General features: G+C 46.2%; 1 protein-coding gene across 1 annotated transcript in view; it reads left to right on the top strand.

Moving 5' to 3' along the window:
• Positions 1–1,706: 1,706 nt before the first annotated feature.
• ptk7b (protein tyrosine kinase 7b) overlaps positions 1,707–14,830 on the top strand; it is a 64,416-nt gene continuing 51,292 nt past the window's right edge. Inside the window, exon 1 of the mRNA XM_079169463.1 lies at positions 1,707–2,206. Within this exon, the coding sequence (XP_079025589.1) occupies positions 2,107–2,206 (100 nt within the window). The 5' untranslated portion in view covers positions 1,707–2,106. The remainder of the gene's footprint in view (positions 2,207–14,830) is intronic.

Below are 14,830 nucleotides of genomic sequence, written 5' to 3'. Positions count from 1 at the left end.
GAGGCTGACATGTTTCTGGATTTGAAAAATGTGGAATTAATTGGCTTTAAAAAAAAAAGACAATGTTATGCCTTGCTCTGTCCTCAACCCTGCAAATTAAAACACAGTAAATCCCACCAAGCCGGGTCTTTAAAGTCAGAGCCTTAAGTTAGTGTGGGAACCCTGATGCCTTGCCAAGATGTGATCTGTCTCCCAGAGTTTTCCCTCCTCCTTGGTGGAAGTCAGCGTGGGGTTTCTCTGCTCCCCGGTAATCTCTCTGTGTGTCTGTGCTTTAATGTGGAGCCTCAAGCCTTCATCACTTCTGAGAGCTTTGAATTAACTCACCCCAAGATGGTTTGGTTCTACCGAGAGCTGTCAGACTCCTCCTCCGAGTCGACGCCATCATCTTAGAGACTTAAAGTTCTCATTAAAGTTTCTTGTATGATATCTTTTCCTTCATCTTGGTTGACTGACTGCATGTTCCTGTCAGCCATCTATGGGCCAGCTGGACTAGAAACATGGCACCAGTCCCACATACAGTGCCAACAGGGCCCGTCCCCTCCTGGTGAGAGTGATTCACTCGCATGGGTTTGTGCCATTTATCAGCTTTCAAACTCTTAAATGTACAGAATGTGCTGCTTTGCAGCTGGTTGAGATATGAAAGCGTTCAACATACCTACAGGAATTATAGAGCCAACTAATGTAGAGGTATTATACAGATAAAATCATAGACAAGGGAATTCACATAATATACTGTATAATAAAACGTAAACTCATTATATAGATTGTAATACTGTAGCATGAAATAGGTAAAGTCACAGTGAACTGACAATGGATTTTTTTCTCTTAAGGAGCTAATTGAATAATTGTATCAATTAATCTGCATGTAAATAAATACATAACTACATTAGATACAATTATGCTGGACCTGATTGTTCAATAATTTGAATTCTTGCACGATATGAAAGTGTTCTACGTGCAGTTGAAGTAAACAGTGATCATGTTGAACCAGGGGGTCGCAGTGTTGTATGGCTTATCCCAGGTCGGGTACGGGCACCGGAAGCCTCACTTCAGAAAAATTAACCGACCAGAATTTCCCACATTGATACAGGATGTTGGATGTTTTCATTTCAAAATAAAATAATTTGATGTACGGAACGATGGAACCATTGTTGAGGTTAATTGTCTGTAAGGTCAATTGATATTACAACGCTGACATATAAGTGGAAATGATGTGAGTAAAAACGTATTTGCTTATGAAAATTATAAAATTACAACTCATACTTAAAAAAAAATATATAGGGGGGCAAAGAAAAAAATATCACAATAAGATCAGACAGATAGATAACGTGCATCTATGAAAATACAGCATATTAAGTTGAGTCTGCTCAAAAAGATGACTTAGGCTAGAAGTTTAATAAAGACTTTTACGCGACAAGTTTGCTTTTTCTAGCAGGCTAATGTCTCTACACAACATGAAACAATTGTAAAGTACTCTTGCTACAAATTTTGAGAAAACATGGAAGAAATCGCACGTTCTAACATTTATTTTGAAAGTCCTCACAGGAACTCACATGTATTGTTTCGGCCCACTTGACGCTGGTGTAAAAAAAATCACACAGGCGAGTGGGAGGAAGCCAACTTGGAAACACCGCGGAGCGAAACTCCCTCTTGTTGCTGACTGAACTGGCCCCGGCGGTTGGCGGCTCTGGACGCAGGCAGACGGCGGCTACACACACCGGGTTGTAATGAACCACAGCGGCCTAAATTCACACCAGCCCCTCCGTACCTTAAGCTACCTGGAAGTTTAAACTTTGCTTCAAACTTTCGGCGGGTCGCAACTCGTTAAGCCGTGTCGCCTGGCTGGCCCGTAAACACAGAGGCGTCCGTCCGTCCACCACATGTTTCTCCGCCTTGTTCCTGCTAGTTTCCAAAACAACCAGGTGAGCGGGCCGTCTAGCTTCCCCGGAGACCTGCGCAGGTAACGGGGGTTGGTCTACCTGCACGCACACACGGTGACGCGCGGATCTCTTTTTCTCGTTCCACTTTCGCCCCCACGGCTCTCCACGTAGCCGACGGATAACAGAGCAGAACCGGGGACCCGCCGAGCACCAACCAGGACGGTTCATGGATCTACCGAGAGAGAGCGAGACCCGGCGGAGGGAAGGCAGGAGAAGCCCCGCAGCGATTACACCGATGTACCTCGTCGGTATTATCTGCCTCCAAGGTTGGTACCAAGCTACTGTACACTTCAAACACACTGTGCGCATACACTTCATTGATTTCTAGTCATTCAGAGGCTGTAGGGAGAAAACTACAATCACTGCGGACCACGACATTGACCTCCATGCTTTTCTTTGGGGCTGTTGTTGGCTTTAAGTTAGTCCTCTTTGCTCACTGCCTGTGAGAGACACACCAGAAACACTGCAGAGAGAGAGAGACACAGATGCATCTGCTTTTTGTCATTCACTACTTCAGAGAAACGCTTTATAATGAAATTTAAGGTGTTTAATACATTACATGTGTGGGGGGTCAATGGAGGAAGGGGGGGGACACCCCTCCCCCATTGACCCCAGTTTGGGGGGGGGAAGACAAATTCAGGCCTCTGGCTTCAAAATGATTATTTCATCCAAGGGATTTAACTCGAAAAAACACCCAAATACAAACAACACGTCTGTTATATTATATTACTCTACTGACACTGATTCAATTTGAGCAGGGGAATGATAGGTTTCCACTTTCCACTGAAGGCAAGCCTCGCCATGTCATTATGTATTCCCTGGATCATACTTCCATCCTCACACAACACATTGGACGCGGCGTGTGTGATTATCATATTCATAACTCTTGTTTGCATGTTTGAACGGCCTCCCTGAGCATGCTTCATGAGTGCCATTCATATGCACGGCTTGGAGAGCAGTGCTGGGCGTCTGCCTGAGTGTTGTTTTTTTCCCCAACAAAGAAAGAAAAATTAACATTGACGCCCCACACACACACACACACACACACACATTGTGGAAGCCTTTTGAAAGTTCATAACCTTCGGCCTGCAGAGTGAGAAGAAAGTCACGTAAGGATCCTTCCTGGTTTGGTGCGAGGAATGCTCTTATCGTGCCAGGGATCCGGCTCATTAACTCACCGCTCATCATGTCAAAGCGGAGTCTGTTTTATCAGATCTCCACATGTGGACTGAGACGCAGACGAGCGCAGATTGTGTTTTTGCCCGGGCCTTCAACACAGCCGCGATAGCCAGAGTGGCTGAAAAAATTCCTTTAAGTTGAAGTGTCCGTCTGTCCCCCTCCTCCTCCCCTCTCCTCCCAGGCTTCTCATGGTGCCCACTCTGGGATGAATGTGTCCTCTGTGTGCAGGCAGCAGGGGAGACGGAGGCTGCTGCTGGTTTGTGTTTATAAGATTTAATGAATAGAGCCAAGCCAGGTACTGTCATGTCAGCCCGCTTTAGAAAATGTCCTATTTTTACCAGGGCTCTCTCGGTGTGTCGAAACACTGCAAAGGCCAGGAATGGTGGTGAATGAACATTTTATTTTTATATATATATATATATATATATATATATATATATTTATTCCCACATGAAGCAGTCCACACCAAACACACCATGTTTCTGGAGGGTTGTCTGATCTGCTGGGTCGTGGCCACTGTGGTCAAATATTTACCCAGATCTTTCTTTTTAAAATTTTTCTTATACAGTAACTGTTCTGTTCTGCCGCCCCGGTCTTTTGGGGTTTTCTGTATCTTGATCTGGTTTCTCTTTGTGGGCTGACCGTGCGCCCGAAGCAGCTCTGACGAGATGAAAGCTACTCGTGGAGTAAAAGTCCACAATGTGAATGCAGCATCTCTCTCTCTCTCTCTTCCATTCCCCCCACCCTCATCAAGGCGATCACACTCCTGGAGTATTTATGTGAAGAACGGGCTTATTGCCGAGGTAGATGCAAAATGTTTAGGCAACACGCTCGTCTCTCCTCAGACGCATCTCAGCTCTCCTGCCGCATTAATAATTCGTACGCCCGTGCACTAAACTAATATTCGCCTCACGATGCTTTTAGAGCCGTGCAATCAAAACTTCGTGATGGAATTCAATAGTGGGTCCAGATTTATTGACTTGTGCACCACGGGTCAACAAACGGATGGTGACCGGTGTTCCACTGCTTCTATTAGAAGGCCCATAAAGCTGATCTGCAGCATGCGTCCTCTTTCATCTGGAGAGCTGCTGTGAGCAGATACCAGGAGGGTTGTTTTCTGTATATGCCCCCCCGCCGCTGCTTCATTTTCAAATCCAGACGCTTGCCGGTTATTAACCCTGCTGTGCCCGGAGGCTGTTTGGCTGCACACCGGTCCCGGTTCTCCGAGTGCTCTGATTCAGAGGGGATGAAAGGGTGACGCCTAGATAAACACCGGAGTACGTTGTGTGGGTTGGAATCTGTCTGTTTAGTGTCGGGTAGCCGTTTACAGTCCTGTTGGGATTTTTGACATCATTTTTGAGTGGATTACAATAAAGCTCTTTTGTGCACAGCTGTTGAAGCGGTAAACCGCTATAACCACATTCATACGTCATTATGGTTTTATCATATTATAAGACAATGTTACGGGACTATCAGTATTAATGACTTCAGCCCTGCTGTCTTGTGTTTTTCCCACCACAGCGTTTGATTGCGATGTCTTGTTTGTTTCACTAATGGCACTGCTGAGGTTTGATGTTCCACGAACATCTGTGCACAGCATTGCAACATCTAGTGTAATCCCCGACATCGTGTGCTTTATCTGTTATCCTGCTCTGTTATGAAGGAAGTGATTTGTGGCTGTAGTGTTTTTTTAAGTATAGTTTGAGCCTCGAGATGATGATCGAATTGAAGCAATAGCGTGAAATGATCTCGTGTTTTGGTTCAACGTGTTTCTGTTGGGTGACTTAATGATTGAGAGCGAGTTGTAGTTCATAGCTAGACAAAATCATTGAAGGTTTTTTTTATATATGAGTTGTGTGTCCGTGTACGGCATAACTGTGGAGCACACGGCCATTGCTTTGAACATCAGTTAGATTTTCTATATTTTAATAAAGCTATAGCCAGACACCAGCTCTGGGTTCATGAGGCCGGTACCAACATTGATCTTTGAGCATTGATATCATCCTGTTTTAAAAAAAAAAAAAACTCTTAAAGAATTGTGATAAAGATGGATACACGATGAGCAGAATGTTTTTCCATCCTCTGGACAAACTGTCATGGCGTCACACATTTCCGTTTATTTACACTGGAACCTGTAATCCAACCAGTTCACCGTTAGTCTTAACATGATGCTGATTCTGGAAAACGTTCTTTTATATTATCGAGCCCCGTAGAGAAGCAATGAAAGTTACGTTTTTAACTGCATACCTTCACTATTGTCTGAGGCTTTATACGGCCGTTATTCTAATCTGCCACGGCTGCAGCAACGCTTTCTGCTCGACGGCGAAACAAAGCGTGGAGCAGAAAAAGAAGAGCAGAATAATCCGATCTCTCGGTGTGTTTGTGCACATCACAGAGGTTGAGTGGTAGCACAAGCTGTGAGACCGGGGGGAGGATTTCTCAAGGTCCTCCCCGGCTCTGGTTTCTGCTCATTTATCAGACCATGTTTATTCAGGTTTAGGTGAAGCCTTTTGAACTTGAGAGTCCTCTTTTGCTCTGTGCAGTTTGCACTCTCGCCATCGCAGAGTGCTCTTCTCCCCGGGGGAGGATCTTCTTGCTCTCTCTCTGAGGTCACACTCATGGCCACCCCAATAGCTTAGTTTTGGGGTCCTTTGTCAGTTCTAGCTGTGATGCTCCCGTCTCCTCGGTTCTCTGACCTCCAGCTCATGACCCCCAGAATTATTAATTGATTTAGGTCTGCCGTCTTTGAAGATGTGTAAGAGGAGCACGGTGCCTCTAAGATGAGTCTGACTAAACGCGGTCATAAAAAGCAGCACAGAAGAAATGAGGAAAAGCAAAGCTGCATGTTTTTTTTTCTTTCTTGCATTTCACTCTGCTTATTCTTCTCATTCCTAAAGTAAATTGGTGGGGAAAAACTGGCTCAATTTCAGCTTCATTTTATTTTTAGCTTCTGAAATGTGTTGATTGGAATCTTTTTAAAGAAGTCATGAATCAGCGGTCGCCAGAAGCAACACTCTCGCCAGCCGGAGGGAGAGACTGATGAAAGAAACACGGCCACTGTTATCATAGCTCCTAAGATGTGGTGTCGGCTAATATTGTTCTGAGCTGCGACATTAAATGTTTGGTGTGTGTGTGTGTGTGTGTGTGTGTGTGCAGGAAAACTGAGTCTCTCTGAAGTTTCTGTGGTCGGACCGGAAAATACGCACAGTTCATAATGACCCCCCTCCCCCCGTTGGCTCCTTGTCATCAATAAAGCCAAATAAACATGCAGGGCCCGAGCTCCTCGCCTTAAACGATGATTACTGCCCCTAATGACCCGTGTGCTGGAGCTGCTGTGTGTTTGTGCGTGCTGGCTCATGTGTTGGTGGTTTGTGCTGACTCTGGTTGGACCCTGTGGTTGTGATTGGAGATCTCGTTGTGTTTTTTTTCCCCCTTCTTCCCCGTTTCAGTCGGTCCGTGGGCCCTCGTAGTTGCCGGTCTCGTCTGGAGGGATCTCTGTTGTTTATTGACTCGGTGCCTGCACAGCTCCGTGTCTTGTCGGGGCCTGAGGAGCGGTTAGCCTGCACCCACCATCACCACCATCACCATTACCACCATCACCACCATCACTGCTGCTGACTTTGTTGCTATGCTCAGCAACGCTTTCTTTTTTTTCCTTCTTTTTGTTCTGTGGCGTTTCCGATTACTTTCTGCCTTGCTTCAGTTGGATAGTTTGCTAGAAGAGCGTTCGGACAGTCGGTCGGACAAAACAAGGCCTCTTAAGACGTCTCCTTAGCCAATGGGAAATTACACCAGACATGTTTCACTGTTTTCTGACATTTTATAGACGGAAATAGATGATCGATGATTAAAGTAACCGTTAGTTGCAGCACTAGTGGTGAGTTTTATTAATGCAAGCCGTACACGTGTAAGATTTAGCTTTACTTATTAAAATGTCTTATTTTACTGCTATTAAAGTACATTTTCAAGGTTTAAGCAGGAAACCTGGTCCCACTGTCTTTGCTAGGATGTAACCAGGTGGAGCCGTTCAGTAGAGTCAGCGATCCTTCAGTAATGAGACATTATTGTCCTCTTATCAGATTCAGTTGCTGACATTTGCTGACAGTCTTTAACCTCAGCACGGTCTAATCTGCAGTTGCCGGATCGCTTATCTGCCATTAGCGATACGCTATGGTTTCAAGTTCCCTTTTTAAAATGAATACAGATGTTATTATTGGTTCGCCGCTCAGATAGAACCCACCCCGACAGTTGTAAATCCTTACGACCCCCCCCCCCCCCCCCCCGCGGGGCAGGTGTGGGGCCCTGGTGAGGGAGGGGAGGGGAGGGGAACCAGAGGGAAACCAAATCCCTGTTTTGTTCCCACGTCGGTGCCGAAGCATGCGCAGCGCTGCCACCGCATTCAAAACGCATCTGATCGAAACGTGCAGGAATGCCTAATTTGGGCTTCAGCCCATTTGGGGGGGCGGGGCGGGAGAGGAGAAAGGCGTCTGGCATGCCATTGCATAATCCAAGCAGCCATTAACTCTTTGTGTCCCGAGGCTGAATGAACTCATCACAGCAACGGGCCACAGGCAGAGTGACACCAGGCAGCTCTCAATCAGACCTCGGCTCCTCCCCGCCACACCAGCAGGTTTAAACAGGCTGAAAGGGCCACTGGTGTTTAATGTGGGCGGGGGGAGGGGGGCGGGGGTTCTACTGTGTTTGATCCTCTGATGAATGGGGTCAGCTGGCTACAACTGACCCCGCACAGGGCCCAGTTGTCGTTTGGAGAGAATGTATTTACCTTCAGTAGTGTGCGCGTCCTCGTCGGTGCTGCTTTCTTGTCGTGAACTCTGCATTAGAGCTCAGAGGGGCCGATCCGTCTCCACCCTGTGCAGTGTTTACCTCCCGGTCCTGGTACCCGACTGAACCTGCGGAGCTCCGATGTACTCGGCATAATGTGTGAGTTAAGCTGGTGGCTTCATCGGCTGTTGGCGCGAGGAGCCTGTGAATGTTTTGGAGCTTTCCGGTTCCTTTTGAAATCCTCCCTCATCCATTTTGGATGCGGACCAAGTTTGCGCACCACTGCTGGTGTTCTCCCAGGCTTCGGAGGAGCACAGTTGTTTCTTTTCAGTTGTTCTCACAAAAGAAGAATTTCCCACCACAACGATATTTCTTGAAAGGGTTTCCCTTTGAAACGGTCCCTGAGAGGAATGTGGAGATGAAGAAGACTTACTTCAGAGAAGTTTTTAAACGACGTCTCAATCAGAGATTTCTTTGTGTTTTTTTTGCAGCTTGAAGACAATGTTGACTTGTGTGATTGACAAACAGGGATGGCTGATACTTCCTGTGCGAGCTGATGTAGAACACTAATTAACTGGAGGAAAAGTAGAAAGCCAGATAACAAAATCTACACAACTTCAGTCACCAACTATTATTTTTCCAGTGGCCCAGAGAGTCGTTCACTCAGTTTGTGCTCTTTAGCCTCATTGAAGCAGCATTAAACGTCTGCTCTTTGCTGTTTGGGTCGTTCAGCGTGTATCTCTCTACGTCCTTTTGTTAACGGTGTTAAAATGTTTGAGAGTGGATTTGTCCTCTTTTATTGCCTCCTTTTCACAATCGTACGTCCTTCTGCCGTCCGCCCTGTAATCGGCGTCTGACAGTGAAGCCGCTCGTTCACTAGATTTATTTATTGGCCACATAATCGCCCGGTGAAACCTCTGCTGACCCGAGGTCTGTTAACCCAGCCGTGTTGGTTGATTACACATCTCCTCTCCTGCAGCCCAGCGGCATTAGCACATTACGGTCCGCATTGTTCTGCATTAGTAGACAGTAATTACCCGCAGCAGAGAGGGAAGCTCATTACACAGCCAGCATTGGGAAGCCTCCCCAGCTTCGTCTCCGCCGCTGCACTCGCACTACATTTCACCTTCCTCTGCTGCTTTTCATTTTGTTCGTTCCAGTTTGGCAAACTGTGCCAACTGCAAACCCCCCCCCCCCCCCCCCCCCCCCCCCCCCCCGCACTCCTCTCTGCTGGCCTCCCTCTGAACCTCCCTCTGAGTCGTCCTTTAAACCAGACTTAAAAAAAACATCATTTCTGACAGCGGGATGGCACAGCAGAGGCAGACTGAGTGGGTTCGCCGCATGAAGAGGTTTCTTGGTAAAACTGCACTTCTTCGCCCAGCGTTTGGGAGCTGGAATGAGCCCACGGTTGTGTTGAATTCTGTCTGTGGGGACAGTTTGTTTGTTTTCATGTCCAAACAAACCGTCTTTCTCTGACACGTTTTGGGCCGACGCACAGGACTCCGTGTGTCCTGTGCCCATTTGTGACCGAAATGCCTCAAGAAGTCTATTTTCATATTTTACAGCTCGGTGGAGAAAGTCTGTCTGTGGGTGTGTTTTGGATGTTTTCACCGGTGCAACAAGAGGTCACAGGTCAGTCCTGTAACATCTGCTGCAGGAGGGTGCTTCCTGTTTGTCTTGCTTTATTCCCCTCCATCCTTCCACACTACTGTCTTCTGTGTGAGGCCGCTCTTGATGTTTATAAAAACAGATTTCATTGTGTGTGTGTGTCTTCAGTTCTTCATCAACACTCCTCTGTTTAAGCCATTGACATGTTTATTCTGGTGTTTCCATGGAGAATACACAGTCTAAAAGCTTCTTTAAAAAAAATACTTTCCCCACTGCCAAGAATACATTTAGAATAAATAAGAATACATAATTTTGTTCACATTAAAATGGCCCGGTGTAAAGTCATCTGAATATCTGCACAGGCTGGAAAAGAAGGAAGGGTAAATGTGGAACCAGGTTTTCTTTAAATACATCTCGAGGCAACTTTCTGAGACACAACACTTTCATGCTCTGCTTACATGCCGTCTGTACCTGCAGTGTACCCTGTTGAATTCATTTTAATGAGTGAACCAACATACGGTAACAGTGTCTGCATGAAATTACAGAGAAGACGGCCCACCTCGCCTGAAATAATTCATACCGAATAATAAGTCTACCTTTTGAGTTAACTATAACATCAGGCTTATTAAGCCAAATAGGGCTGCAACTATTGATTATGTTCTTAATAAATTGATGCTCTCTTGCTTTGTCTGAAGAAAAAGAAAAAGAAATCTGCTCCCTGATTATTGTGCCCGTATGAACTAATACTTGCAGGTATCACTTTAGTTTATCACTCCTCAGTAATCCGTTACTACCGGCCCCAGTCAACAACATTGTGTATTTTGCCCTCAAACAGCCCCCACTGGTCGATCCCCGCAGAGGACAAACAGGCCAAATAATACAAAAATGATACACACCACCACAATGGGCTGCTCTGTGCAGGTGCAGCCAGCTAACACAGCCCTGTTGATCGGGGAGCACGGGCCTGTGTTTCCTGTCCTTATCTCTGGAGGTGACGACGGATAGAAATGCCCGTGTTGTGTCTGACAATTGACAATGTCCCGTCCCCCCCCCCTCCTGTGCCCGAGGAAGCAGATACTCTGTTGTGGCTGTTTCCTTCTGGCGTTGCGTCAAAGCGGACGGGGATCTCCGCAGCGTCCTCCCTGCTCCACGGCACAGCTGTCACCACCGCTTTGTGTCCTCCTCTGGGTTAGGGACCCAGACAGCGGGCCACGGCCTTGTCTTTCCTCACTGTGAACCATGCGGCCGGGGGTCTCTGCTCTCTGTGTGTGTCTGTGTGTGTCTGTGTGTGGTCAGGATGGAGGGCAAAGGCTGCTGTCTCCCCGAGGATCTGGACAACAGCTTTGGCAGGAAAAGGTTTACGGCTGTTTGGCTGTTGACTTCCTGTGGTGCAGATGGGGGGGGGGGCTGCTTTCATTGCCTCTGGAATTTAAAAAAAATATTTGGACTGAAGCATGTGTTAGTGGGGTATACAATCGGGACTTGTGCACCTGTGGGCATATATCTGTCAGTATTGTTTATAGAAAGTTTATTTTTACCCATACACACACACACACACTCCTTTTCTATTCATTCATAGACTGCTCTTCCTTCACCCTGGGATACATCTTGTATTGAGTCCATGGCTGCATGAGAAAATGCAAAGCCTGCGATGCTGTCTGTTACAGACGAGATGATGAAACGGACGTATTCTCTTTCTGCCTCTCGTGCTTCCTCTGCCCTTATTCAGAGATGCATTTCTGCCCGGTGCGTTTTTGTGCCATGACTTCACCGGTCCTCTTTCATCTCTCCGTGGACGGTTTCCAGGCAGACGTCTTACTCTGCCTTTGTTTGTGTGTGTGTGTGTGTGTGTGTGTGTGTGTGTGTGTGCGCCCTCCCGTCCTGTCATTTGGCAGGAAGCAATGAAAAGGTTGCAGTGAAAGCTACACCCCTGCCTTCCCTGCAACCTCCCGGGCCCATAAAATGAGGTCAGATGACACACGAGCCCCGGGTTTTCTCTCTCTCGCTCTCTCCCTCCCTCACTCTCCTTTTCTTTTCCTCCCGCACACTCTTTGAACGTTCACAGCGACTGTGGCGGTAGAGAAACTACCGTCTGACTCTGGAACAGCATGGGCCTCACCCTCTGATGCCCCCCCCCCCCTGTCTGCTTTCCAAAAAATGTCATGTTCGCACTCTATGTTGCGTGAGCGACGATCAAATGCTCCCAGCAGTATTCCTCACGTGCAACAAAAAGAAGTGTCCAATGGCAGCTGTAGCGTCTCCCCGTTGTGTGCACCTTTTTTGGATCTCGTAGAAAGATTTCCGACGACATCGCTGGATCCGGATGAAAACGGCAGTTATACGTCAGGGCCACTTATTAGAAATAGAAAATAATTAACTTAATTAGAAAAGTCCAAATACGACGACACCTCGGCGGAAAAGTGGCTCGTCATTAATGAATCAAGCGCTGCTATTCATAGACACCGGCACACATGTCTCTCTCATCTCTCACTAGAGACAGAGTTGGATGTCCTGCAGCTTTTCCTCCACCACTCCCTCTTTGTTTGATCTTTTTTATTTTCTGGCACTGTAACTCTTTCTAAAACTCTGTGGCTGTTCAAAAGGCATTAAACATGAGCGAGTTCCCCAGTGCAAGGAAACGGTGAAAGGCGTTCACAGAATATGCGGAGTGTATTAAAGACCCGAGCCTCCCAGGGCAGCAGGCCCCGGCACCCCGTTTCCCTCGGTAAACACTCACGTTCACACACACTCGCATTAGTTCTTATTATATTTTAGAAACGAGTTACTTTGAGGTAAGTGTACGTTTCCTCAAGTCATAACTTTGTGCCTTATTTCTGGTAAATGGCCCGTTTACTTTGGAGCTGTGATTACAGAACCTAAATGTTTATGGAAGGAAGGAAAAGTCACCAGTGCACTTGGGCTTTGTGTTTTACGTTTGGTGAGACCACATCTGGCTATGAACAACTGTAATCAGTTTCATGCCTTCATTATGTTCGGAAGAGTTGGGAGGCAGATCAAAAAAAGCCCAAATATGAACTGGGAAGTGGGAGAGTTGCTTTTTGACATCCGAGGAGTTTCAACTTGGGTGAGGATTTTCTTTTTTCTTTCTCCCAAAGAACCAAGAAAACTGAATGCATTTGCATCTCCATGTAGTGTACAAGTCAGACATGAAGAACTGCGTGCGGTTTTGGATGGAGACGGTGTATTAAATAACTATTACGGCAGTGTGCCGGTGTGTGTGAGTCCATAAAAAGCTTGGTTTTCCTTCATGGGTAATTTGGGCAGCTGGAGGACATCAGAGGCAGAGAGGTTAGAGGTTCAGAGAGGAGCTGAGGTCACCAGATGGACTTTAACAAGCATTAATCTGATTCCCATCGAGGAAGAGACACCGCTTTTAAGCCTCTACAGATGGAAGTGTGAGCTCTCGACCACGACCCTGTCGGCTCTAAAAGTGTAATGAATGATTAAAGGTCAAGGGCGCGCCCAAGATCCGATGGCTCCTTTTTTTGAAAGGTAACATTTTTTGACAATAGGTATTTGAATAGACGTCCTGCAGGTTTTTCTACAAAGGGAATACGATGCAATAACTCATTCCAGCTGTGAACTTGTGAGCACTACCATTGGACGCGGTTTTTTTTTTTCCTCAAGGGAAGCACTTTTCAGTCGACACGGGACCGTCCTCGAGCAAGAATACTGTCTGTGGAGGAGCCGGTGACCTCACCGACGACATGCACGTGGTGTGTGTTTGGGGGAAAAAACCGACAAAGACGTCCGCCGCTCTGCCAGGGCTCCTTCTGGCGATCACCAACTTGATCCTGTGATCTCCGATCCGATTTCCTCTGTGGGTCAGGTGATTCATTCACTAAACAGCACTCTAAACCATAATGCATCTGTGTTTGTGATGCATCTGATCCCAGCAAACTCAAACTCAGCCTGGTGGGTGGAGGTGGTTGACGGGTATTTTGAGGCAGCCCATTCTTTCTCTAACTGAGGATGTGAAGCCTCATTTTTACTCCTCCTGACACCATCGTAAACTTAACTCGAGTGCTTTGTGGTGGCAGGATCATAAATTATAGCACACATTTTGTGTTTTCTACAAGTTTGTTTGCGTGTTACAATTAAAAAGAGGATACCACTAAATATTCTAGCAGCTCGACTTCAAACAATAGAAATATTCCTGTAATTTCCTGCGTAAAACTGACCCCATTCACCATTCATATAGAAGTTGCGTGCAGAGTCCTGCTAATACTGCTTTAGCTTAGTGTTAGGCTGAGGCTTGAGTCTCTCGTGTGTGTGTGTGAGGAACCTGGATTTGAGATTAGATTAATTCAGAGGCCTGGATTAACCCTGTAATTGTGGTAGTAACTGTAACCTGACACTCTTACTCGTTTGTTGATAACTGAATTTAGTGGTGACGTTTCCATTTGTACAGCTTTTATGAGCCGTAGATGATTGACTGCTTTCGTAGTGAGTCGGTCTTCAACACTTTCTTTTCTCTGTGTGTGTATATGCCTGCAGGGAAAGTGCTGTACAGGATCTTGTGGTGTGTCTGATCTCTTTTTTTAAAGGTCTGTTTCTATGAATGAGGGCTGCTTTTAGGTGGCTAGCTCCTGAGGTCGCTCTGAGCCGTGCGGCGAGATGATTCCTCTAGAAGCCGTGCAGCGGAGAACAAGTGGTTCTTGTTAAATGTGAGCCGGAGAGAAAATAGCTGTAATTGAATGTGAAACCATATGCTTCTTATTTGGTGAAAATGTTTTTTTTTTTGTTCTAGATCTTGTTAAATGTGGTGTTGCCAGACTACTCAGTGCATGCCATAAACAATGGCCCATTTTTCAGCGTTTTATGACCGAATATACTGTATGACGAAGACCAGTTCCCAAAGAAGCTTCAAGCTATTTAATGCGAGCCTTTCATTGATTTTTCCAGTTTGTAAATGAAACCACTGTGTGGTTTTTGTACACCGTTCAATGAGAGTGTTTCTACATAGAGGTGCTGTAGAAAATTCTGCTTTGAAGATTTTCATGAGATTTTCAGTCTTCTCCTGATTTTCTGCAGTTTTGTTCTCATCTCTGACTTCTCGGCCCTCCTAATCGACGGGACATTTGCAGCGATTTCCTTTTCCGTTAAACTTTGTAAACACACGCCGACGTGCAGGTGGCTGCATGAATCTGAAGTATTGGTTGACTGAATGTATCTGAGGAGCCAGAGTGTGCGCTTTCTTTTGGCCGAATTCCAACAGAACTATGCTAATCCATATGAAATAACGGCTCGCTCAAAATAAACATAAAACCTACCTTTGGGCCCGCCTGTAGATACTTTTC

The sequence above is a fragment of the Pholis gunnellus genome (genome assembly GCF_910591455.1).
Source record: "Pholis gunnellus genome assembly, chromosome: 11".
In the NCBI taxonomy this organism is placed as follows: Eukaryota; Metazoa; Chordata; class Actinopteri; order Perciformes; family Pholidae; genus Pholis; species Pholis gunnellus.
This window is presented reverse-complemented; position numbering and strand designations above follow the sequence as displayed.